Source organism: Dermacentor variabilis, chromosome 2 (assembly GCF_050947875.1).
Source record: "Dermacentor variabilis isolate Ectoservices chromosome 2, ASM5094787v1, whole genome shotgun sequence".
In the NCBI taxonomy this organism is placed as follows: domain Eukaryota; kingdom Metazoa; phylum Arthropoda; class Arachnida; order Ixodida; family Ixodidae; genus Dermacentor; species Dermacentor variabilis.
In genome coordinates, this window is record NC_134569.1 from 41,033,059 (window position 1) to 41,060,218 (window position 27,160).

The 27,160-nt window shown below is 47.9% G+C and overlaps 1 protein-coding gene across 1 annotated transcript in view; it reads left to right on the forward strand.

The window, feature by feature from the left end:
• The window catches only part of LOC142570309 (phosrestin-2-like), a 374,436-nt gene extending 352,418 nt beyond the window's left edge, over window positions 1-22,018 (forward strand). Inside the window, exons 7-12 of the mRNA XM_075678700.1 lie at window positions 612-756; window positions 6,428-6,512; window positions 7,555-7,627; window positions 8,270-8,416; window positions 10,817-10,912; window positions 16,037-22,018. Coding sequence (XP_075534815.1) covers window positions 612-756; window positions 6,428-6,512; window positions 7,555-7,627; window positions 8,270-8,416; window positions 10,817-10,912; window positions 16,037-16,370 — 880 coding nt within the window. The 3' untranslated portion in view covers window positions 16,371-22,018. The remainder of the gene's footprint in view (window positions 1-611; window positions 757-6,427; window positions 6,513-7,554; window positions 7,628-8,269; window positions 8,417-10,816; window positions 10,913-16,036) is intronic.
• The last annotated feature ends 5,142 nt before the right edge of the window (window positions 22,019-27,160 follow it).

Below are 27,160 nucleotides of genomic sequence, written 5' to 3' on the forward strand. Positions count from 1 at the left end.
ACATGTCTTGCGCTCCGAAAACGCCACCGTCAGCGTTGTCATCGCCTTAATATGTTTATCCTATCGAAAACGTGGCCCCGATGCGAACCATGCTTCGATTTTTCGTTTTACTGTTTTCGAAGTTCCCGCCGCTAAGTGTCAAGCAACGCATGGCAGAAGCTTATTTGTGAAGTATTAATGCGCTGGGCATGCTAACTACGCAAAGTCATTTGTACCCGTGTCTGCAGAGGATGCTCACCATATGCTGTGGCTTCGACAGATCGAGTACACTTAAAAGTGTCGGAATACAAACAGACCAGCACGAAAACAATGGGCGGTTACTAATTGAAATCGATTTAGCGAGTCACTTATTCAGTTCCTGCGCGAAGCAGGCCTGCACACATTCATTTAATTGCTCTTACATGCCGTGCGTTACGTACGAAAAAAAAAAAGAAGGGGGGGGGGGGTGACCTGGAAATTGTGCGCCACCTTGTGCAAACATCGCAATACTTCCCCATCTGCAATCTCTCTCTCCTTCGTTTCCCTTCCCTTTTTCCCTCGTCTCTAAGCGTAGTGAGTACGTGCCCCTTTAAAAACAGTATTGCCAAAACCTTCTCTCCCTCGATTCGCAGAAGCTGCGTGAACATCAGCATCCGCAAGGTACAGTGCGCCAACACGCCGCGCCCCATCTGCGTCGGCCCGCGGTCGGCGTTGCTCACCAAGGACTTCCCTCTCAACGCCGGCAAGCTCGTGGTGGAGGCGAGCCTCGAAAAAGAGGTGCGCACCGGTGCAGATCGGACACGCCGCAGTCACATTATTATTATCTTTTTTTTTTTTTACTTTTCCCTTTCTGTCTGAAACCTATTTTCACGTTCAATTGCTTCCGTTCTCTCCTCGTGCTTCACCGCGTTTTCGGTGTTCGCGGCAGTGGTAATCTTAGGAGCAGGTTCAAGATCCTCGGGAAAGGACGAAACAACGCTTCTTTAAGTACACCGAGCTTTGCCATTTTTCTGGGCGTGTCATCCTTGTCGCGTTAATGTGAGGGAATCGTTGGATGGATGTCTTGAAACTTTGCGCATGAGAGAAGACAACGCAACCTTGACGAAAGAGGTGCCAAATAAGGAATGAAATATCGTTCTCCTTTGATACAAGCAGCTCGTGTACCAGCTCGCAACCTCTACAGCTTCTTCTTCTTTATGTTGAAGTTAAAACTGTGCCAACGGAATTACCAGCAACCAGCGAATACCGAGAGCGCCATACCACCATTACCATTTATTTCTGTATTAACTTCAAGTGTACGTGAACCTCCGTTATATTCTTGCTTTATTCAATTTATCAGAGTAAATAAAAAGTAATAATGATAAACAGCATAAAAAATCGTCTGCTCCGCCCTATGTATGACGGCTTTACAGCGGATTTGAAAGGTTTAAATAAGGAACTAAATAAATTCAAAACACGGCACTGTTTAGGTTATAAGACTATGTTCTAAAGAAATAATACATGTAATGTACTGGCGTACCGTTATAACTAATAAATTGTTAAATTCTAGAAATAAGAAAACAAAGAGACTTCCAGTGAGGTGTTTACAAGTCAGTTTTCGTCAGGGCTTGTGTTGTAATCTCGCGCGTCCGTGTCCTTCGAGCTTACTTGAAGTATTAAGCCTAACCAGTAGCCAAAGTCAGCAGAAGAGGTAGACGACAAATGAAACCTGTCCAACAGGGTGGAATGTGTCAAGAGGAGATCCTTTGGAGCACGTTGAACGCCAGCCAACTAACTCTATTGAACTAACTCACCTTTGCAAACTCGGGTGCAGACAAACCGTTTTACGAGTTCTAGTAAGCAGTTTGATATTACATCGCGCTTTTTTCCAGAGTCCTTGGTTTTCGTATACTTCCAGGCACTCGAACATATGACAAAGTAGGCGCGGATCCGTACCTTGAATCAGTACAAGGCGTAGTCAAAAGCAGTATATTTAGCGTGCGTTCCCGAGGCCTTGAATTTTAGTGAAATGCGTGAACAAATGTTGATTAAAAACGCTGAGAAAAAGGCTGGAAAACCGGCATCATAAAGGCAGGAAATAAAAACGAGGTGGATTAAGGGAACTTTACATGTTGTACATACTTAATTCAGCTTGGTAAACAAATGCAGGCTAAGTTAATAACTGGAGTGCATACTTGTTGCTTCAAACTACGAGACAGAGGTGGAGAAGAAATAAAGAAAGTTTGGCCACCTTGATGACACTTTATATCGCCCTTCCTTCAAAGGAGGTGATCGTAGCATCTGTCCATGCATTCCTTTGTCGTCCTATTCCGAATGGCGTACGCGAGCTCGAGCTTTATAAACGTGAGGCACGGTCTTAGCGAGTACACGATGACGTTCCAGGTGACGGAGGAACATTGCCTGGACAAAAGCGGGCACTCGCCAGATTCCGACACCCTAATTTTCATCATTGCGCCGAGCTTCGCAAACGGTCGTGAGCTGCGGCACTACCGCGTGAACCCGCGCACCTTTCGTCACCTGCAGGGCGAACAAAAGCGCGCAAAGCCGCAACGACGCGAAACCACGGCCGCTCTCCGCAACAGATGCGCGCGCGCGCCCATCTCGTCGGCTTCGCACTCAATCCGCGACGCCCTCGTAGCTCATCACGAGGCGAGCGCGAAGCACGGCGCGCTTTCTGCGGCTCTGCGCCGTGCGAAGGAGTGCTGCAGCACACGGTCCTCCGAGGACTGCTCCGTTAATTGTCTCACGTTAATTCACACGCCCGAGCGACGCGGCGCAGCCGCCGAGGAAGCGCAAGAAAGCACCGCGCGCGGAATGGGTGGGTGTGCGCCTCTCCGTCCTCCTGCCGAGACGCATGCGTCTCGTTTAAGGCGAAGAAAGACTGCGCTGATTGCGGAAGACGTGAACAGCGCAGCGGCCGAGGCAGCAGGCGCGTCCGCGGGCTTCTGACTCGATTAACGCGCTCGTCAAGAGCGCCTGGCGGTGCGCGGCCGTGTCGCGGGGTGCTGGGCGGGCGAGCGAGCGCCGGCCAACAAATGGAAATGAATGTCTCCCACGGCGTCGGCGACGAAACGGACCGGTCTCGCGGCACGTGAGAGACCGCACCGGAGCTCGCGACGGAAGGACCGCGCGTCCAGCCAGTGCCGCGGTACTGCCGGACAACGGCAGCCGACCGTTGCACGGCACAAATGGGACACCGCTGCCGCCGCCGCTCGCGATGCCTTTCTACGCGTTTCTGCCTGCTTCTGTTACTTCTACAGTTGGCCTACCGCGACGAGAGCTCCGCTGAAGGCGTTTGTTTGCCTTCGCACTTGCGACCGTGTGCCTTTGACAGAAAGTTGCGTTCTCGGTGAATGTCCTCCCTCATTTACACATCAAAGGAACTGAACACACCCGCTTTATGCACCTGCTTCTATACAGTGGCATGTGCCGTTCCTTCACTTTCTCTCTCTCTCTCTCTTTCTCTCTCTCGCTCTTTATCATAACCCTGTTCGTTCACACTTGCTTCTACATACTGTGGCACTCAATTTCATCCATATGCTGATGCGATGATCACCTATAGCCGTGTCAATATATTTATAGCACGCACATTTCTTCCGTATCACTCGTGCTGAACGAAAACCAGGAGCTTGCGATAGTGCTTTTCCAATAATGGGTGCAACTTTCAGGCGGTCGAGCGAAGAGTCATTCACGCCCACTGGGGAGGATGCAGGTGACGGAGAAGTTACTGAGGCACGAAAATCGCCCGAACTGCTCTTCGCTGATGCCAGCGCTGATAAATTTGCAGGAATTACTTGTTCAAACAGTACACAGTTTCTTGCTCTCTAGATGATGCGAGTGAGCGAACGTCGACCTTCCGAAGCCCAATTTGTTTTAGTGTATGGAAGGGTGACCGCGCCAACCTATGTGAAGGCTGGCTGTTTATATTGTTAACCGAAATTTGTGCGTGTCATAAATTACGGATATTTAAGTCTAGTTTTCAAGGATCTCTCCTAAAATCGTCTAGATTGTCTTTTTTTTTTTGCTATGGCACAAATAAATATGAAATTGCTCCAAAATTAACAGAAAGTAAGTGAAGCATTTTCTTTGTCTTTCTTTTTTCAGTTCAGTTAGCATGTGGTCAAGAACCAAACCCACTACTTCGTGCTCATCAGTTGAAGAGCGTCATAGTTTTTGACCCGTCGCGAAGGAAGCCACGAATAAATCTAGACAAACATAAAACTCACGTTTGTGACACAGAAAAAAAGAAAGCAGTTCTTTTCCACCCCTCTTTATCTCTCACAATGAGGATGACACAGAGGGCGCCAAAAGTCAGCAACGCAATAACACGGCGCTATATTCACCGCTCCCGAAAAAAAAAAGAAAAAAAAAACCTTCGCTCCTACCTCAAGGTCGTGGCGTGCTAGCGTAGCGTAAGGAAGGAACCAAGAGAATAGGAAAAAGCTTGGTTGATCATTTCCGGTCGCGGAGGTGCTCGCGAGTGTATGGGAGAGTCACAATTAGGCGCGGCAGCGGACGCGCTGTGTACCCGTCGCCTAGCGACCGCATTCCGAACCTAATGGACGCCTCTCCCGTGCGACCGTTAGCGGAGCCGCGCGATAATGAATGCAGCGTGTTCTTCTTCCTCGGTGTGTGCGTTCTTGACTTGTAGCACGTTCCTCCCGGGCTTTACACGTCTCGGCGCCGTAATGATAAAGTCTAACGATCCTTTCATTTCGACCCGCAGACAGACGGTCTGTCTGTCTTTATTATCATTTTTTTTTTTTGCTTACCCCGTCGTCGCAAGCTACGACATCGCTACGATAATGGCAAGGAGGCTTGCAAAGCCTTATTAATAAGAATGAAAGCAGCAAAAAATGTCCGTGATACGATGACCAACAGGAAAGAAGTAACTACGACAAGGCAATGTGGAATATTTTCTTTCCTTCGCACTAATCTTCCTAAATGAAAAGAAATGATACGAGTCTTGTTAGGCGTTCGTAGTGGCGGTGCGAAATGTTCCGTGAGTGGAGGGGAGCCGGCGAAAATTTCCCCATAAGCGCTAATGGGCGAGCATGTATTAGCGATGCGGATACACGTGCGCGGATTGGAACCGCGTCAGCGATGCTCGTCGGCATGATCTTCTTGTTTCCATTCTTCTTTTTAAAACTTATTTCGCTAGTTCGTGGCGATCGCCAATGCGGGACTAATGCTGCGTAAAGGATGCCGCTACGTCGTCAGCATCATTTGACTCCGTATGACGTGGTCAGTCGCTGCTCCGCTAAGCCGATCACGTCCTCGGACGCAGTTTCTCAAGGCAGATAAGGAACCGTATAAACGGCTGCTTGCTGCGCTTAATCTCTCCCCATTACAGCCTCTAACTTCGGTCATTTCAACCGCAAACGACGCGTAGACTTTGCTTATAATTCTGACCATTACTCGTGCGAACCTCGACGCCCTCAGAGCTGCGTTCTTTGCGAATCGCAAAATGTGCACAGCTCATAACACAACGGCAGTCTGAGCAAATGATGACTGTGAATCTGACTGCTTCGGGTGGACGTCAGCGGTTTCTTAACGCGTTGATACTTAGTTACCCTCAATTCGTCTCGTTTTATGTCATGTTCACTCAAGGATTCTCGTACAGCGTATATAGTTGTTTGTTTGCGGTGGAATAAGTCCATTCTTTCGTCTCGTGTTGCATTTGCCGGGTGCAGTGGACTGCACGAAGCAAGGACGCAGGAACAAGAGACGTGTACGGCAAGGACTGGCACCAGGCCAGGTCCCGTATTCACCGAAAACGTTCTTGCACTAAAATTGCTCCTAAAAGCAGGTGTCATACAATCTCACTGTCGGACTTGCATTATTAGCGAAGGCGTCCGGCCAATAAATACTAAGCTGCTCTAAGGAACGAAAACACTGCGAATACGGCCCCAGTTTCTTTTTCTTTTTTCTTCGACAAAACGACCAGACGCGATAGTGACAGTTCGACGTGGCGATGAAGCTGACAGAGGTTATTTCGGCAAAGCGCCTGGATTTCTTCTTTTTTTTTTCGCAGAAAATAGCCCAGGGACCTTGAAATATTACGCAATAAGACTTTGTTTGGGGCTCTAACTGGTTCAATACGACACTACGTAATTACTCAACCAGTCCAAAACAAATTATTCTTCCATTTGTCTATTCTTGGACTGGCGTACGAGTTGATATCATTTTGAATGTTCTGACTCTGTGTTGTGTAAGAAACACAAACGCTGTTCACACGACACATAAAAATGAGATTCGAATCTTGCGTACTTTTACGTTTATATGCATATAATGTCCATATGAAGGAGATGTCATTTATGGACTTCACGTGGAAGCATAGTGCAATAGTTTTTCAGCAAGCAGGATTGCCAGTTGAAGTAATTTGCGCAGTGAGAAGAGAATAATTCCTCGTTCTAAAGACTTATGAACGTAATACTCTTGTTTTCAGCTCTACTTCCACGGCGAAGAAATTGTGGTTAAAGTGAACGTCCAGAACCAGTCCCAAAAGACGGTGAAGCACATCAAAGTTTCGAGTAAGTGTACGTCTCTCTCTTCAGTGCCGGGCCACGGTGTTTGCTCACTAGACCTCCTTTACATTAGTACGTGTGCCTAGTGTTCTGCCTTGATTTTAGGTAATGAATGGGAAAAAAATGGGGGAGCACAAGCGCCTTCGAAACCTTTCAGAAATCGTGGCATCCAGTTTATTCACTCACCATTCTACATAACATCAGCGTACCTCCTTTAAAAGCAGATTGTGGCATGCAAACTATTTTTTCCGCCGCCGTTCCATTGCCAGCTTACAATTTATTTATTTATTTATTTATTTATTTATTTATTTATTTATTTATTTATTTATTTATTTATTTATTTATTCAGTACCAACAGGCGCCAAAAGGCATTACAGGGCGCGGGGGGGGGGGAGGGGGGGAGGCTACAGTCAGCTATAAAGGTTCGCAAAAACGTTTTTCCACGCAACGTGTCAGGCAAAAAAAGAAAAGAACGGTCACGCCATACATCTTACCACCATCACGTTGTCGTTCACGAAACGTAGCGCATCCAGCCGTCCTCGTTTGCGTACTGTCACTTTTGGGTCTTCTGTTTTCCTCGAACCACCGGAGACTGTAACGACATTTCTTGCGATATCGCGGCCATAAGCAGGTCATCTGCCTTCACGGTAGATGTTACCTCTTATCACTCGTTGTGACGAAGTAAACAAGACATTGTATTTTCAGTCTCGTAAGCTGTAACCCGTTATACAATACACCCCGGAGGTGTCTCTAAAGTGATCAAGTAAAACTGAGACTGCCTACAATGAACAGTACGTGAAAGATCACACAGAGCACTAAACTTGCTTTTACTGCTCAGTCGAGTTTCCCATTTTCGTACTTATCAACTCACCCACCTCAAATATCTACAACCTCTCCTGCTATGCTATTGCATTCACTTTCGCGCGATTCACTGTATTTCTCGGTTGTCCAAACAATGGCACGGATTTTCAAGCGAAATGAGCGAACTATCTTGTATCCGTAACGCATAGCATTGGGTTTTCTTTCTGCCTCCCACTCGCTTACGCAGTCCTCCAAGTCGTGGACATCTGCATGTTCTCTACGGGCCGCTGGAAAGTTTGTGTCGCTACGGCAAATGGAAGGTGAGTGAATTCTTTCTGTGTCTCCACTCGCGTTAAACTCATGAGCAAACTGCTTCTGTAGCACAAACGAGAACAAACTGACGCATCCTCAAACTCATTCCTAATAAACGCAGCTCGTTAAAATTTATTGTATAGAAGCTACCTGGCACAGGGCAAATAGATATGCCGAACGACATGGCAATCGGTATAATTTTGGGCTCCACCAAAGGTTACCATTTATGAAGTAATAAGCCTATTAGCTTAGAGTGCCAGCACGTTACGATGAGTGTGAGATACTCTAGATACACTAATAACAAAGGGGAAAACAGAAGAAGCGTTCACCAGAATGCATTCGAAACATCGAAAAGAACGTCAGAACTTGTCCGTGCTCATCTCTAGATTCCCAGTGGCGTTCTTATTTTCTTGCTATATTGTCCTCCAATTTGCGTCTCCAGCATAGTGTATTTGTCCGGGGCACACAACACGAAGCTCACGTCGTAGGGAGTGAAATCGAAGTGTACATTTCAGGACGGTGAAGATACATCGGCAGGCAAGGAGGAAAAAAGAAAGAGTCCCGGGGTGTTGTGGGAATAAGAGAGGCGACAAACTTGACCTGGCGCGAGACCTTAAACGCACTGTGCAATACGAGCTTCACTTTTGCAGCAAGGACGACTGCCCCGTGCTTCCCGGCTCGACAGTGGAGCGCCGCGTGTCGGTGACACCATCCCTGGAGGAGAACCGCCAGAAGTACGGCGTCTTCGTCGAGAGCTACAAGGGCGACGACATTCACTGCCTCGCTTCTTCCACCATGTGAGCGTTCGAACTACACGAGGGCTCGTTAAGGTCCCTTGTGCGGTGTTTCTTCTGCGTTCCATTTTGTTACCAGCAACGATGACTGAAATGCAAGCACCTGCATGGAAGGCGGACAGCTCAAAATTTCGTTGATATCTTCCTGCGAAATACTGTATAAACGATTGAGAGTGTAACTTGCTGCTGCTGTTATTGTAATCCCATTTATCTTTCGAAAATGAAAAAAAAAATATTCTAACGAGGCGCACACTATGCAATATTGTAACATGGGTTTCTTTTTTTCTTTCTCTTAATTCGGCGTGCATAACAATGTAGTTACTGCACTGCTGGAGATGTAGTAAAATGAATTGGAGCTATTAGATTTTCTCTATCCCCTATGAGAGGGAAAGGAGCAGATCGATGTGCACGGCGTGTGTGTGCGCGCGTATATATATATACATATATATATATTATAAGAAGTCATAAATTAATGGCAATTAAAGTGGGTGAAGGGGATGAGCATCACACGCGTAACGCGAAGACGTGGGTTCCTTCTCCACCTGCGGCAAGTTGTTTTTTCATCCACTTGCATTTCTATTAATTTATCATTTCTTTAATTCAGTTAGCAAGTACAAGTAATTTCCCCTGTGTTGTCCTTGCTGTCATTGTCTATTGGCTTCTTATTATATATATATATATATATATATATATAGCCTCTGCTATTCTTCCCCTGGAAAGGGGAAGAAAGGACAGGCTTCACGCGCGCTTAATATGCCTGCTCACAAAAAGAGTAAGCAGTGACTAAGCTGTGAAAGCACAGCAGTTGACGCGTATCGAAGCCGAGGAAGAAGTACTCGTTCGTTTTGCTAGCCCAAAAATAAGATGCAAAAGAAGAAAACCACACCCGACACGAAAGCTGGTAGAGACAAACCCATACGCAGCAAGGATGCATAGGCTGTGGGTTTTGGCAATATTGCAGATAACGTAAACGGCAAAGCGAGGGGACGATGTGTAATCCACTTTTGAAGTGGCACAGAATTTCGAGTAAACCGAGACTCCTGATCCCGGAATAAACAAAAAGCGGATTCACTCCTTTTGGAGCGCAGCTCTTAGGTGCACGTTCCGGCGGCGAGTGTCGGCGTCCTCGGCGTAACCGAGCGAGCGAGCGCAGCGAAGCATGAAAGAGCGAACGCGGAGCGTAGCGGGTGGATAAAAGACGTCGAGAGAGCGCGAGAAGGAAAGCGGAGAGAGATTCTTGTTTGGGAAGTAGGAACATGGGGTAAAGTGCAGCGCAGTAACTGTCTCTCAGATGAGGACACCTCAACCGCGCTGCACAGGGCGGAAGGGATAGAAAGAGTGGTGAAAGGAAGAGGGAAGGAGGAGGGCGCAGCGTAACCATGACGTGGAAAGCGGAGGAGGAGGGTATGGCGAAAGCGTGGGAAGAAAAGCGGACTGCAGCGCAAGACGGGCTCTCCGGCGACGATGGCTACGAGATGGCACCGCAGTAGCGCGCGTCGTCTGTTCACCGACGACGCTACCGATAGCCATGTATAGAAACAAAACGCTGCATGTGCGGAGATACGTCTGCGGTGGCTGCTGGGAATCGCGCCCGCGCGAAAACCACGCGCTGCCTCTCACGGTCTCCCAATTGGCGAGGCAGTCACGCCACACTTCGCTCCGTTTGCAACGTGCCGCGCAAGAAAGATTGTCCGAGTCAGCCGATATTCCACGAAATGAAAACACGTATAGCGCTGCGCTTAATTTTCGCAATATGAAGTATTGTAATCGTCGCTACATATTTTTCTTTCTTTTCTTTCTTTCTTTCTTGGGGGATGGGTGTAAAGTGAGACATTTAAACCTTAAAAGTAATTCATAATATCAGTCAATTATTCGACCTGTAAGGTAAACGAGGAGCGGTCGGCCAGTTTTTTGCTTTATTTTTCTTTTCTTTTGGGCTAAAGGCCCAGCGCTAAGAAATTAACAGGCTTTGCAATCGGAGCGTGAGTGTTGTGTATGGTGAGCCTCTTTATCGCGTGTTTGCGGCCATAGACGAGACTCCCCGAAACTTCGTACATACGCTCCTAAGTTTACGACTTTTGGAATGCACGGATAAAAAAAAACAAAAAAAAAACGCGTGAGAATAAAGCGGAGCAAGGAAGCACTGATCTGTGCGTGGAAGTGTCGAATAATGTTGTCGATCTTTATCTCTTTGCACGGTATTAAGCCCTGACGGCAAAGTTTGTCGGCAGGACTTGATACTCTTCCCCAATGTGGAGAGCGTAGCCCTGCATCTTTCTCGCTGCTGCCTGTTTTCAACGATGCGGGCAGAGCCAGGTGTGCGTGTTTAGCTTAGCGTGGCTCATGCGTACATCGAAAACTGGCGTACGCTAACGACCCCGCCTTCATTTACTCTGCTCGCAGCATCTCGGACCAAGCCAGGAAGAACCTGTTTGGCATCGTCGTCTCCTACGAAGCGAAAGTGAAAGTTTATCTCGGCACGCTGAGCTCCCTTTCGGGGTGAGTGAGATCCTGCTGCTAGGGTACTGCTCCCGCAGCCCTCTGGCGGTGCTGTTTTTCGATGCTGCATGGCTCATTTCGGCCGCGTCATACCTTAACGGCACGAGGTCGCCATCAGCCGGATTAAAGGCAAGCGCGGTAATCGACGCAGACGGTATACATGGCGCCCAAATAACGAACCCCCATAAGTTTCGGAACGTATGTTGGCAGTCAAACTCATAAATATTGACAAGAGGATAGAGTTCCCGCGCTTCGGCAAAAGCCGCGCAGCTTGTTACGCAATATCCCGTGCAAGAGTAGTGTAGAACCCCCAGAATATGGCATTCTGCCAACAGACGATTGGAACATGCGGGAATAAAGGAAAGAGGAAGTGCAGTGCGGAGTCAACTCATTCTGCATCCTACCGGCGTTATTCAGGAGGGAGCGAAAAATAAAAGAGGTCACCGATCTTCTACCATACGTGAACACCAACCCCCTGGCGCAACCTTTCGTTTTATTTATTTACTTTTTCAGTTCTGTTTCGGGAAAGCCAGTTCTGCGCTTGTAGTTCGCTTCCCGCGGCATTTCAACACAGTATGAATGTCTGCATACGAATGTACGAATGTCGGTATAAATGTCCAATAGAAAGAGAGAGAGAGAGAGAGAGCTAAACCATTTTGTTGTTTCTTTCTGTCTGTAATTTTCCTTTTTTGCACTCGGAGCCTCAACGAATGCAGTGAGCAAAAATCCCACAATGCCCCAGTGCCGGCTAAGCTCCAATGTCATAAATAACATATTTCTTGGAAAGAAACGTTTACGACAATATTTCGCGGCAGGTTCTAGGCGCGCAATGTAAATGTTTAGTCTTTTGGTTACAGCACACGATATCAATTCATTCAATCAATCAATCAGTTAATCAATCAATCAATCAATCAATCAATCAATCAATCAATCAACTAATAGTTTATTGCCTTCTTTAATCGACAGAGGTGGGGCTAAACCCGGGGAGAATGGTTTTACAAAGGTTCCTGGCCCCTTCGTTTTGGCTTACACAGCAGATGACACAGCGCACACTAATATTCTGTACGTTGAAAGGGACTGGCAAACAATTTTTTTGGTACCCATTTTTTTTTTTTTAGTGTCATGGGAAGCTTACCGGTCAGAGTACCCAATCATTAGTTGCTAAGGCTAAAAACGTCGTGTAACATTTTTTATCAGAATTTTTCGATCTGCTGTGAGGATGCAGTCGTTCACTGGGAGCATGCTGAAAACAGTGATAGGTGAGCGCGATAGCGACTATACGCCGGCGTTAGTGAGAGGCAGACGATATGTGCGGTCGTAGCTGTGAGGAAGTACTTCGCTTATCAAGCAGATGTTCCTGCGATTCATGTTTTCATAAGTGTTAAATTCTTCATACACCAATCGCTAGGTGCTATCATGGTTTCCGGTCCAACCGTATTTACCATTAAGCAGTAAAGAGCGCTCTTTAGCCAAGCCAAGTAATGTTCCCCGAAAGCGAAACGGCGCTTTCGCACGTGATACGCGGTTCAGCGTGTTGCCGTAGCCACGCGTGTGCTAACACTGTAGTGCTCGCAACCATTTACTAGTCGATGGTATTTACATCTCACAGAGAGACCACACAACTCTGGGTACTTACTCGCAAACTCGCGCGCGTACAACAGCATGTGCGCCACCAGGGATTGTGAAACGCCTGTGACGCTGCCTACTTCGTAATACGCATAGAATAAAGTGCAAGCATCTAATAATATACTAATTTGCAATTTTAAGCAATAAGCATGCTGTACTTTTCACAACAGCCGACTCAAGTACAGTAATGTCATATATTACATCTGAATTACCAACATTTCACCGCCAGGCGGCGCCACTTACTGTCCTTCTTTATTTATTTTTTTAGTTTTGAATACCTTGAAGTTTTGAAGAAAGACTCGGGAACGTGGATAAAAATGAATGGCTGGCTTAAGTGCACAAGTATACGTACCTGCAAGCGCGGACACAGAATGGAGGAAGTGGTCAAGAAAGTCGGCAACCAAGTACAGGGTAATTGAAAGTTTAAATAGACAGCCAGGAATCCCCTGAAAGAGAGAGAAACAAAGACAGAGAATGGGATGCAATGAATGGAAACAAAACAAAAAAGGACCACGGAGATTTGGAAGAGTGGGAAAAAAGAAATTAGAAGGGAAAATCTGTACGATAATGCAAAGGGCAGTGCCTTGCTACATGAGGTCCGAGCTGCTTGCCTAACGACAAGAACATACCGGAGCAAATATTCGTAACAAGATGAGGCATCTGTACGCTGCAGCAAAAATCCGAAGCACACCCGAATGGAATGCGAAGGGATTCACTCAGTGAGACCCGGGGGTAACGCGCACCTTCCAGAAGCGCTTGGCCTTAAAGTCGACGGAAGCATCAGCCGGTCAGCAGTCGAGATAAGCAAGAGACGTTTAGAGTATTGGTGGGAAAAAATCAGGGAATACATTGATACGACCGGATCCGTTACAGGCATAGGTAGTGGTGCAAGGCATATAGAGTAATTTTGAGGAGAAGAAATAGATTAAAGAGATGCATACAAAAATGTACAGTATATCTGAGTAAATCAAGCAGGCTAGGTGAATACCTGCCACCGCGCCGTTTCAAAGGGGACGCCAATAAATCATCATCGTCATCATCATGATACTTTCTTTACGAGTTTAAAATTATAATTCCTACTCAAATCGCGCACAACGTGCAGGATTCTATAAATATAAGTGATGTTCATTTCATTTCTGTCAACGGCTCACAACACATTCTGGCCAGTTGCAAGTCTCTTTAACAGAAATAGAATACACGCGATACGTACACATGCATGACACAAATAACAGTACTTCACAGGCACGCTGCTAATATTCACACAAGTTCATGAACTGCCGCTTATTATAGATAGCACAAATGCAGGGGGAACAAAGATATCGCTTAAACTAATGCGATAAAAACTACTTAATTTCATACTTTCAGTGACAAATATGCATCACTTTGCATGGTGAACCTCTGTTTGATCGTTCGCTGAGCGCATATGTTTTTAATTCTCTTTTCTAAACAATTGATTTTTTTGAACGGAAAGTCGTCCTTCCTCTAGATACGCCAACGTACTCTTCCGTTGCAATTAATTATGCGACTCGATAACTTCCAGTACGGCGACCGTATCAAGGCTATTTCGCAAATGCGCACGTTTGATATTGTGCCTTCTAAGCACAATAAGAAAGCGAACGGTTCAGCTCATTCATCGCCATGGCCGTGAGTGTCTCTGGCTGTAACACCAGGGCATAGAAAGACGACTGGGAAACAATGAATTAGGCTTGATTTATCATACATTCATAATTGCCAAAGGGTGCAAAGTGGGCACCTGGTCTGATGTATGCGGATGACATAGTGCTACTAGCGGACAACGCAAAAGGATTACAGAGACTTGTGAATGTGTGTCAACGCAGCGACAAATCTAGTCCTGAATTTCAGCCCAAAGAAATCGGGAATTACGGTCTTTCATGAGGAGACGAGTAAATGCGTAGTAGCAATGCGGCAGCAAGCCATACCCATCGGCAAGCAATATAATTACCTGGGTGTATACATACACGGAGGAAAGACTTACTCAAGCACCCACTAAGTTAACACGTAAATGAATTAGAAGCAAAATGCAGCCATAATGAAACATGGCGCGCTGTGGGGCTGCAATAAATATGAGGTACTGCGTGGAATCTGCCAAAGGGTACCTTATCGTGCCTGTTTAACATATAAGCACAAACTATGCGTCTAGAAACCTTTTATTGGTACTTTTATCATGCCTATAAATTCCTCCTTCTATGTTGATGCCTACACTGGATTTTCAGTGCCTAAAGAACGCCTTTTTCCGTGTTTTGTCCTAACTTCGTTTTGTTTATAACGCGCAAGCAGACTAGACCATCGCTGTGAGAAGTGCTCAAACTGCTGTACGCAACAATACACTGGAAGGTGACCTAGCGTACTTGTGCGCTCACTTCGCGCTTTTAGCCGAGAGCATCGAGAAACTTGAATGCACGGGCACAGCTCTGACCCAGAATGCGGGGGTCATGTTGGACGTTCAGGAAAGGTTCATAAATACCCCCATTGAACCTGTTGTTGGTAGAGTTAGTTCGAAAAACCAATCTGCTTCGGACAAAAACCCTGGATTTTCGGTAGGGAAAGAACTGTCAGAAATTCCGGCCGGCGAACATTCTGATATTCCAGAGGTCACTGGATCATATTAAACGTTCCGATGTACAAGTATGCTTAGGTGGACGTTGAACGTTCTTTTGCGTACACAAACAAATACTCAATGAACGAAGGCGCGTCATGAAACCCGAAAATCTTCGGATGGTGCGTGCTTGTTGCTGCTTTCACAACTGTTCCAGTGGTGTCTAGTCACAATATCTTTCAAATAAGTATCGTAGCCTACGCGAATCGCCTCATTTTGTTTTATCGAGAAAATAAAATTAATTTCACTAAACAGAGGCTTAGAGGGCTGTGTCCCTTGGATAAACATAATTTATGCGCAATTGCACACAAATATTTCATAGTAATTCAGCCTATACATGCCTGAAAGATAGTATTTGACGCCCGTATATGCCCTAAATTATAGCTTTAGTCGTTACTGCAGGCGCCCAAAGCAGTATTTTTAGTGCCTAGACATCCGGTCTCTAGCATAGCCGATGACACTGCGGCGAGCATGACGGATCCTGCCTGCACCAATATTTGGAATGATTGGATGCGCTTTGTAGACATCACAAGGACGGGACAGGCGCAAATTGCGCCTGTCCCGTCTTCTTCCTTGGTGTTGTCTACAAAGCGCATCCAATCTTTCCAAATACAACGAACCAACTTGCCCGACAACGCATCCTGCTTCACCAATACGCGCACAGCCCCATGCTCCCACGTGAGCATGGTTACATTTTTTATGACGGTTACGGATCACGCAAAATTTCTCAACAGGGAACGTTCACACAACACCCTCGCAAAAGCCATGCACTAAATCCAATTACATTCAAAAGAAACTCTATTGAACCAGCATAAAATCAATATAAACACAACGGAAGTCGTATGCCACTTTTGTAAAGGCACACCCCTTTCTCTCTTCAGGCGAGGCGAGATGGCTTGCTTCGTGCCGTTCCTGCTGATGCACCCGAGGCCCGCAGAGTCGCCCGTGGATCTGAGTCCCGACGAGACGCTCGCTGCGGCCACGTCGGCCAACAGCGCCAAGCCCGTGCCGGCCACGGGGCTCGACGAGGTGATCGCCGAGTCCACGGCGCGCACGGGAGCGGCCGTCCTGCAGGGACCGCCAGAGTGCAGTCCCGGTGGATCTGTGGACGTCCTTGGCGGCGACAGCCCCACTGAGACCGCGACTCCGGCCGGTTCCTACTGCGAAGATGAGCTCGTCCGCAAGTTCGACGAGGTCAACACCAGCAGCGACTGAAGCTGCGGAGGCTACGGGAAGCAGTGGCCATTCTTGTTGCCTATCAGTGCGGCTCATCTGTGGCCAGCGCACGCGCCTGTCGGTACGAGCGTGCCAGTGGTCCAGAAATGCTCCGAGACCCAACAGCCTTGCCTCGTACAGAGTCCCCGTCAGACTCGTACTTTCCTGTCGTGCGTGACGCGACAGTTTCCAGCAAGTGTGATGCTCTGCTGCTTTTCGTAATGCTGCTGCAGGCTTTCACTACAAACATTCAGTAGGGCATGCCGAATCTGGCAGCCCATCCAGCAAGGAGCGCTTGTCGGCGTCCGATGACAGAAGATATCGTAGCTGAGGCTGTGTAGTGAGAAAAATGTCTACTGCATTCTTGAGCTTGCCTCACGTAGGCAAGCAACTGCCTTTATTTACTTCCGGCGAGCTCGTCATGGTTAGAAGTTAGAAGAAAATGACATATACTGGCAACAATCGCAATCACAGGTTTGTTGGCCTGCTTCGGCTCCTATGGAAACTTGCTGTTCTTTGCGCAAGCCCGGCTTCGCAAGGATAACGCTCCTTGGGCGACATCTTTGCAAAGCCGCGCTTGCGTGTTGTTCTTGTGAAAGGTTGTATAGGCGTCGATTTCTTCGGCGCAGTCGCGCGAAGTGAATCCTTCCTACTGGAAAGGCACCGAGATTTACAATACGCGCGTACTGCGAACTTGTACTAAGCTGTTTGCGCCACTCGGGGCGCTCGCTACGTAGGCGTGATTCTTTCCATAGTTGCGCGTGTATGCTAAATGCTTCTCGATGTTTCTATGCCGTCTTAAGAGCTGTTCAATACCGCGAATGCATTTTTGTTTGTTTGTTTGGTGCTTGTTGTGCTGTTGGTGACACGATGTGTTCGCTACTCGTGCGAGTCGAGAATATGCTACCAATATCAGCATGTTGGCGCTTGTTAAATGCTGAAGCGGTGCATGCCTTCGTTTTCTGTCCTTCGATGGTGCTTATCTTGCACCAAAGCAGCGAGATTTTCGCTAACTCTCTACGGAGTCAGTGACAAGCTTCGACTACAGCACGAATCCAGAAGGGAGCTGCAAACTACCACACACTGTCGTTCTTGCGGATTCCTCCAGTTCTTGTTGACGTGAGCACGCAGAGGCGCTGCCTCTGCAGGCAATCTTGTTCTACTACGTTCGTTGTGAACAGCTGTTTATCTTCCTCGCGTTGTTGTCCCGGTGCCATGATTTGTGATCTTTATCAGACTAACACGAGCTTATGGGGACCACGCAGTCTTGGACTAGCGCAGATGAAGAAAGAGCGATAGGATGGTTACGCTTGATGAAGGCTTTCGGTGATGGGCGTAGCCGACGAGTGATTATGTTGTCATCGACGCGTTGTGCCAAAATATATAAACATACATGTAACTGCCGTGCTGAGCGCTTGCTTGTGGCCACAGCTGGGATAAGAGCGAAGACAAAACGGCTACGAAACGGTATCATGATTGCTGCTATGAGGTGCGAAAGACAATGAGTGGGTAGCGGCGCTGTTTTGATTAAGCTTGGATGTTTATTTAAGCGTCCCCGGACCATGCGTAACGTACTTCGTGATGTAATGTGATGTGATTATTGCAGCTGGCCTCTCAGTACTCTTCGTTGTAACTTTGTATTTCCGTTCGAGGCATCCGGCAACCGAAGAAGCACGCACCTGAAACATGCGCACGCCAAGAAGCCCCCTTCCAGGGCTTCTTTCATTTCACAGAGAAGAAGTAGCAGTTTTTCTTCTCGATCGCTTGCCAAGAGTCTCAACAGATTCGTAGCAAGGCAACCCGCGCTACGAACAGAACCTTTGTGTCGTGTTCTGAAATCAACTGCGTCTCGTGTAGCTGCCCGACTATGAAATAGTATGGAGCCTACGGGAACAATCGTGTCAAGCTCGATACCCCGCATTTTGTATACGGTGCTGCCACTTTGTTCTGAGTTGAGTGTGCAACGCTGACGCTACATTCACACCTGCATTTAGAGAGCCGCTGCTACACCAGCCAGGCGGTCCCATCTCACTTTCTCTCTCCAGAGCAAGCAAATGAAGGGGACCTCCGAGCGGGCGCAGGAGTAGACAGCGAGCCACGCGCTCTTTCTCGCAACTCCGTTTCATTCAGCGCTTTCCGGACGCAGAGGTCGTTCACACACGCAATTTCCTGTTGCAGCGTTGCTTCCCGAAAAGTTATCTATTTTGGCGTACTCTCGCCTCCCCCTTCCCCTCCGCCCTCTCCGCCCCTCAACCGTCGCCGCAATTATTTAAGCAACGGCGGGAGGCATAGCGCAAAGCTGATTTTGCAAGTGCCTGCACGCATGCTGCAGCAACGGGGTGCTATAGGTGCATACGCCAAGACGAAATGAACAAAAAGATTAACCTAACAATGGCGCAAGCAGATCATTAGGCGAACCGCGCGCGTGCTGTCAGGCTGCAGTCATATGTATGTAAGTCACGAAGCGGACCATTGCCCCGTTCCCTCCGTTCTCGATTTTTTTACCTCGCGTCGCAGGGGCCGCAGGATTCCTCGCGTGTACATACATTTCTAAACCACGTGCCGCGTTGATGTCCGGTGACCACCGCTCTCTATATTTGATACGAAACACATATGGCATCGCGTCAACGTGCAGGCATAGAAGGCAAAAAAGAAAAACACAGACAAGCAGCGTTTGCTCCCCTCCAGATCAAATTCCAAGCACCCGTCGTCGCTCGGCTAATGAGAAAAGTTGCCCGGCGCGCACCGTTCGTAGGCGTAGAACAACAACAAAGAAGGTATGCCGCAGAGTTGGAGAGAGCGCGCACGGCATATTAAAGCACCTTGTACTATACAGGCCCGTTCTAGTCGGTCGCCTCTTACTTGTCGATGCAGACCGTCCCTCCTCCTCATAAATCATTCTGTTTGCGGCATCAGCGACCGCGCGTGTGCGTGCTTCCCTATCCATTTCCCCGAACGCAGGCCCAGTGCGCTGACGCAACTGTTCCCCCGGGTGACATTGAAGCAGTGCGGTCGCACGCGGTTCGCTCGGCGGCGCGTCCGGCGCTAAGGTGCCTAACAGCCGTCTGCGACCCTGGCGGTCCGCGCGGCGATATTTCTTCGACCACGTACAAAAGCAAATGGCTTGTCTCGGCTGTCACCCGGCGGCGGCGCCGCGCTGGATTCTCAGCAAAGACGTGACGCGGCTGCCTGTCTTGTCGAGAGCCGACCGCCGCATGGCGGGGATGATGTGTAAGGAAGGCGAACGGCAGGCGCGCCGCTTACCATCCACGTTTCGCGAGAAGGAAGCGTTGTGCGCGGTTCGCTCGAGTTACGCAGCACTCGGGATTGTTTTGGGGATGGCTGTGCTGTGATTAGACTCACTACAACCATTACTACCACCGCTAATAATATACTGCACTGTACGAGTATAATGTGTATGCATACGCACTGTACAGATTTGAGGTGTATAGCTTGTACACATGTACAATATATGGAAATGGTTAGCTGATGTGTTGAGCATGTTGCTGGTCTTGTTGGTGGTAAGCGTGCCCATGTAACATGTTTTCCGCACATTGATGAGGGAAAAGAAAAATGTGAGCCCAAGTATCTTGGCTTGTGACACTGCACTCTCGTTGCTCTGAGACTGTGACACTTACTGCAGGTGGTTCGCTGCAGGGGCGTGTTCACCTCGCGACGCTTATACCTCGAACTCCAGAGATAACGAGCTAAGCTGCAACATTTCTATTACTGTATAAAATTTGAGATACCATTTGGTTCTTTGAATCTGGTATTCAACTGCCTGCGATAAAAGTCAATGTAATCAGGAGTAAGGTATGAACTTTCAGTGAAATTACGGGGATAACAGAAAGAGAAAACTGGAAATGCGGAAAGGAAACGTAATCTGGGCAACGTATGCTCTTATATGTCTGCCAGAGAAACAAATTTCAGGGGATCTTGTGTGTATATATATTGATGAGATCCTTTCTCCCCTGATTAATTATACGCTATGTTTTGCCACGGGGTGACTTCTCTATCGTCAGTTAAGACCAAAATTTCCATCGCCTGGCTACCTTCCGCGGGAGAATACAGGATTCTATCAGGAGCTTATCAGGAACCACAGCTCCACTGTACGTCGCTTCGAAGCTAGTTTGACACGAAAAATGAGCCATCTGAGCTGTGACTACGCCATATCAACTGGAGGCCTTGTAAAAAGTTCATACAAACCTGCAGGGAGTATTCAATCTGATAGCAGTTTGCACACACTCACCTCAATCACGGTTTCGCTAAGCTTGGAAATGTATTTGGTCTCTAGCTCCGTTTAGTTACTTGATGGAAGTCGCCGTGCTTGTGTGAGCTCATCCGCTTCGAGGTTACATCCTTTCGCATGCTTTGATGTCATAGGAAGACAAGAAATTATCATACACACCAAAAATCGAGAGACATTTTTCGGCAGTTACTAATACAACCAAGATTTCAGCGATAAATTACAAAATACAAGGTTGCTTGATTCAAACACTTTACACTTCAACAGCGGGAAAGTATCCTTGCATTGAAAAGTTAACCTAAAAGCTGCTTCTCAGAATGTCTCAGCAACTCATTTACGAATATGAACACATTCGCGAGAAGCCTTGGCATCACAGTCATCAAGTGCGATACTAAATCACTACAGCTAATGAACTACAAGTGCTCGTGGTTGTTGGTGGCGTTGCTTAAACTGGGATAGAGCCGGCGGATGTGTAAGAAAACTTTCTAGTCACGTTGCTCACTGATTGAATATTCTGCAAGGAACATCACAATTACGAGGTAGAGACTCAACCGTGATCCTAACATTAGCCTATTGTTGTAGCAGCAGTGGACGTCTTGCATATAATACGATAAATTAAGGGAATAAAGTATATAATCCTTCGAGCGCGTGTTACAAATGAATCATTCCTTTCAGCAGCTAATCTCTCGATGGTACAAAGTTTGCACACTGAAGAAACGATGTCTTCCTGACCACTGCTAACTTCTACATCTGCAGGCGGTCGCATTTACTGGGCAAAAACTGTTATTGCTTTATTACCGCGGCGGGTTGGAGCTAAAGCTCCTTATCCACTTTTTCTCATTCCTTACTTGGTCACACCCGCACATCAAGGATTATATTGCAAGCACAGCCTCACGCCAGCACAGCGACTTTGGGTAGTGGGTCAGATCAGTAAGACACTGTGCGCAAGCCCATAGGAAGAGAGGAGAGTGAAAATTCTAAAAGACAATTTCCCGGCGGCTTTAGCGAAATTAGCCGAAGGCGACTGCGTCTGCATGATCACTTATGGGCAGACTATACTTACTGCCAGCAGTGCCAGGTTTTCAATCAGATATCATGGTTCGAGAAGGTATAGAAGTGGTGGTAGCGTGTATATCTGTGAGTTTCGACGACACTGGACGGGACGATGTGTCTGATAAATGACGTCATCGACAGAATGTCACCCCCCCTCCCCCTTGTCCAGAGCAGTTCCTCGCAAGAATACACTCACGGAGACGTATATACACTGTTGTGCGCGAATCTCATCTAACCACAATGCTTGGCTAATCGAGCTTTCATATTTTGTTTTACCAGCCTTACTGTAACGCGCTTGCATCGTCATCGTCAACAAGTTCACTAATAAAAGTCATATATGGCGCTTGAAGCAGTGTCACTCGTTAAGCCGATACACATTTGCTCCTTTCACTGCAGAGCGACCCATCGGCTGCAATGCCACGGCATATCAGGTAAGGGCAGCGAATTGATGACAGCTTGACCGACCAGAAGGTAACCACTGCGTGTACAAACTACACCCTTACTCCTGTTATAAACTCTGTCAAGAGTATGTGTTGGAGGGCACTGGATGAATCGACAGTTCGGCTATAGTCATTTGACGGGTTAAAGAACGTGCCACCATGGACAAGAAACGCATGCTGGACGACTGAACAGGCAACCAGGAACAAGAGAGAAGAATGTAAAGAGAATGAAGATGAAGGTTAGGTAATGCAGGCATATCTATCCATGCAGTTACCTAAATTTTCGCACAGCAAGCAACTTGTTCTCGATAATGCGCACTTCCATTTATAGCGTGTATGAATGTACAACTTAAGGTTCGGCCGTGACGAGAAACTTAATGCCCTCACTGCAGCATAGCAGATCCAAATACTCTGACCATGTGTGCCTTCATGCAGCCACATATCATGAAATCCCCTTCTCTTGCAGTGCCACACATCCGGCCGCGGAACAACTCTCACCGTTCGTATCCCCGGGACATGCGCAACCACACTTGCGGAAATTGCGAGTCCAGCACAATCACTATGTGCTGGAGGATAGAGAGGATTTCACATACACGAGCGTTCCGTATATAAACAAAGCAACTGTGGTGTTGGTAAGGCATACAGTCGGACGCCTTTTTAAAGAAGTGTTCAAGGCCTCATTCGTGATGCAGGAATGGTCGTGCACCACGCGGCTCACAATAGAACCGGGACATAGTTATTCTTTCGTTATATCAGGTCACTGTATTGTAAAGGCGTTCGACTGTATCTTCCGTCTGACTGCACAATATCAGATTAACCCGCCGTGGTTGCTCAGTGGCTATGGTGTTGGGCGGCTGAGCACGAGGTCGTGGGATCGAATCCCGGCCACGGCGGCCGCATTTCGATGGGGGCGAAATGCGAAAACACCCCTGTACTTAGATTTAGGTGCACGTTAAAGAACCCCAGGTGGTCGAAATTTCCGGATTCCCCCTCTACGGCGTGCCTCATAATCAGAAAGTGGTTTTGGCACGTAAAACCCCATACAGACAGACAGACAATGAACTTTTATTGAGGTCCTGAGGGACTAGCCGGTGGAGACCCGTTGGGGCCCCCGGCTCGCCGCTGGCTGCTGCCATGTCGGAATCGGGAGGCCAAGCGTCTCCGCTCTTTCACGGGCCCTCTTGACGGCCATGGACTGGAGCTTGAGTTCCGTACTAGATATGGCCTCATCCCAGTCCCGTTCGCTGGTGGGGGACGTATCCTGTAACGCAGGACACTGCCAGAGCATATGAAGTTGAGAGTGCTAACCTCCTCCCCACAATCCGGGCACTGTGGGTCAATTTCTGGGTGAATCCTGCTTAAGAAACCTCGCGAGGGATAGGACCTCGTCTGAAGCATCCTAAGCGTGATCGATTGAGATCTGCATAGATTTGGGTGTGGAGGCGGGAAGCGCCTGCGTTCCTCTTTATAGTGGGAGACGATCTTATGAAATGTTAATAAGGGGTCGCTGTGGCCGAGCTCCTCCGGATCTAATGTAGCTCCACCGCCGTCGCGGCGCGTTAATTCTCGCGCACGGCGGTGAGCAGTCTCATCGGGGTTCGGGCGGCCCGGCAGCACGTTGTCGCCCATGTGAGCGGGGAACCATATAATATAATGCACGGGGTCACAATTAGTTCTGGACTTGCTTTTCAGAATCGCCTCCACCTGTCTCGCGACCATTCCCGAAGCGAAAGCCCTGACGGCCGCGCGTGAGTCAGTGTAGATATACGGCCTTTTTGAATCCTGCATCGCCAGCGCAACCGCCACCTGTTCTGCCACGTCGGCCGTCACAGCACCTACCGAGGCCGCAGATAGGAGCTCGCCCTTTTCGCTGACCGCCGTGACCGTGAATTTACCGGAGCGCCCATATTGAGCTGCGTCCACGAAGGCTTCCATGCCGACCGCTTTCTTCAATATCGCCCTGGCACGAGCTGCTCGCCTGCCCGCATTATGCTGTGGGTGAACGTTTCTAGGGAAGGGACCATAATTTAATTTTTTTAATATCAGATTAGATTCCACGGGGACCATTGGACGCTGACGCGACGCATTTCTTGTATATGCCGTTAGAGTAAACGTAGGAATTATACTGCTGATAGTCTTGCTTGTTGAACTGACGCGCGCTTGTAGGCTGTTGCAGGAAAAGATTCAACAGGTAATGGCGCTGAAACCGCAGAAAGGAAAATTCTACGCCGCATGATAAATAGCGAAGAGGTGAGCTGGGGCCGGGGCTCACAAGAGGGCTGCAAGATGCGCTTGCGCCCAACATTTGTTAAGCATTTTAAACTCCACATCGTGCATTTAAGCACTCTATGAGAGGACAATCGGACCAGTGCTTCTTTGGTCTTCCTCCCTTTGCTCGATTTCGTCTTGTGCCGACTCTAAGATGTGCTACACTTATCCAGATGATATGAAATACCATTTGAAGAAAAATTTGCGGCATACGCCACCAAGCTCATTTCTCGTGCCCTTGCGCTGCATCTTAATATTTACATATCTTTATGCACTAAGTTAAACTAATGAAAATGAAAAGTCCGCGCCATTGCATGTTTTCCTTTTTCTTCATTCCGCCGACATGTCAGCCGTCTCGTTACAGTCTCCACCGCAAACACATTCACGTTTACCTTCTGCGCCCGCCCACGCATAGAGGCACACGTATACGAGCTAGTTTATAGCGCCAACCGATGGCGTCGAAGTGTTAACTAAAAGCTAAGCCTGCCCAGACAAAAGCAATTTTAAGAGGGCCACTGTCGGCGGCGGGAGCAGGATAGCTACCACCACGAAATCTAATGCTCATTGCAAACACAGTTCTGCCAGCGTAGCCTAGATTAACCTTCTTCACATTTAACGTAGATTCACTGGCAAGCAGCCTGCCGATCTTCTTTCACGTAGAAGTGACGTGACCGATGGTTGGTTGAATAGCATGAAAGAAAAACAGATATTGCGCTGCGTACCTGGGTGAACAACAGATGCATTTCTTTCTTTGTGCGCCGGTGCCTTGCGGAGGTCCTGCGGCAAAAGGCCACTTATGCGTAAATCCGCTGTTCTTTCGTCCGGAGTGTCCGTTATTGGATTTGGGATGAAAGGAATTCGCTTTGCAGTTGTACGATTCGTCATTGAATGCAATCAGAAAATTAGTTTATTTCTTTCTTTTTTTTAGGGGAGGGGGTTGTCGGGGGGGGGGGCGCTCTTTCTCCCGATGCAATCTTTGTGTGTGAGATGCTACAATGGTGTGGATGCATTGAAGGTTGAAGTTGCACGGAATAAAGTTGAAGCTCTGCATCATGGAACGCAACAAAACACCACCGAATATAATCTCAGAGTCAAGTAGCGTACGAAATAATTGGTAAACGTTACAGTGAGACAGGGTGTACCCTCTAAGGTACAAAGAAAGAAAGTTATCGGCCGCATAAAGATCAACAGATGAAGGTAATACTTGCGTACTGTTTCAAATAATTTCCTAAAATTCCCATACGATCTCCAAGCTTAAATTAAATTATGGGATTTCAAGTGCCAAAACCACTTTCTGATTATGAGGCACGCCGTAGTGGAGGACTCCGAAAATTTCTACCACCTGGGGTTCTTTAACGTGCACTTAAATCTAAGCACCACGGCTGTTTTCGCATTTCGCACCCATCGAAATGCGGCCGCCGTGGCCGGGATTCGATCCCGTGACCTCGTGCTCAGCAGCCCAACACCATAGACACTGAGCAACCACGGTGGGTAATCTCCAAGCTTATATATACCTAAGAGGTGTTCTCAAATTTCTCGGTGATACAGTGAGCGAAAGCTGAGCCGTGTGAGTCGATGTGGAATGGATGATGCGCAGTCTCTCGGACCCCGGTCGAAATCCGCCCACGCCATTTCCGTCATTGTACCAGATGACTTCGTATTACCAGATGCAACGTGATACGCTTCAGGCACTACAATAGTTGATCAACTAGTGCTCGGGTGGAGCAATTGCGGGCAGCTTTTGCAAGGCCAGGTTCGCCTGCCCAAGCAACACCCTTCATCCTCCTGTGTATACGTGGCAGTGCACAGTGTAGAAATCTAGATTTCATCTGCTAGCTCCCAAAGTATCACAGGGAGCGCCTGCGTCTCCCTCTTTTTCTCTGCACGTGTGCTTTTCCTCATCTTTCTGTCTCCCCTCACCCATTTCCCAGTGCAGGCTATCAAAGTGGATATCTATCTTCCGGTTAAACTCCCTGCCTTTCACATCTCATTTATCTCTCTCTCCCTCTCCACCAAACCACACAATCTCGAAGAAATCGAACAACCACGTTTTCATAATAGTTCAAGCCACAGCACACCCAGAAATACGACTACAAGAAACGGCCGCCGCGCATACGATTAGCAACTGCGATCGTGAGAAGCATGAGGATTGTGACAGCGATACCACTGCGTGTTCGTGTCTTATCGATGGAAAGAAAACAATTGGCAGTTTGTCCCAAAGGCGAAGCATTGAAAGCGGCGGCAAGGTTTAACGATGCCACTGAGCTCCTCACACGGTGTTCTAACAATGCGAGGAGGTGACACGGCGCGACGCGGAACGCAAGACCACTTCTGCTGCACAGTAGGAACAGCGCCCTGGCCGAAACCAGGCGTTGTCACAACGCTGGCGCGATGAGGAATGCCGGCAGCGGCGTTACAGGCGTCGTGCATCGATGGTGTGCGAGATAAGAGCAACGGAAAACCATCGCCGTTTGTCAGCGCCGAATAAAAGCATTAAATCTATTTAGCTTGACGTTTAACTAGGTTTGCTATATGTTCCGCTCAGACCGGTGTATGCACCACGGAGGAAGGAAAAAATATGGGAGGAGGATTAAGTCACGCAGCCAGCCTTGGCAAGCGAACGCTCCGTGAAGCGACAATGGTGGCCCAACATGTGACCTCTTGCGTCGACATCATGGGAGAAAGAATCGAGATTTGCAGAGACGTTCGGTTCCCAGTTGCTATGCCAGTAGTTTTACAGCGAAGCTGTACACCTCTACCGTCCAAGGAAATTTTCGTGTCGT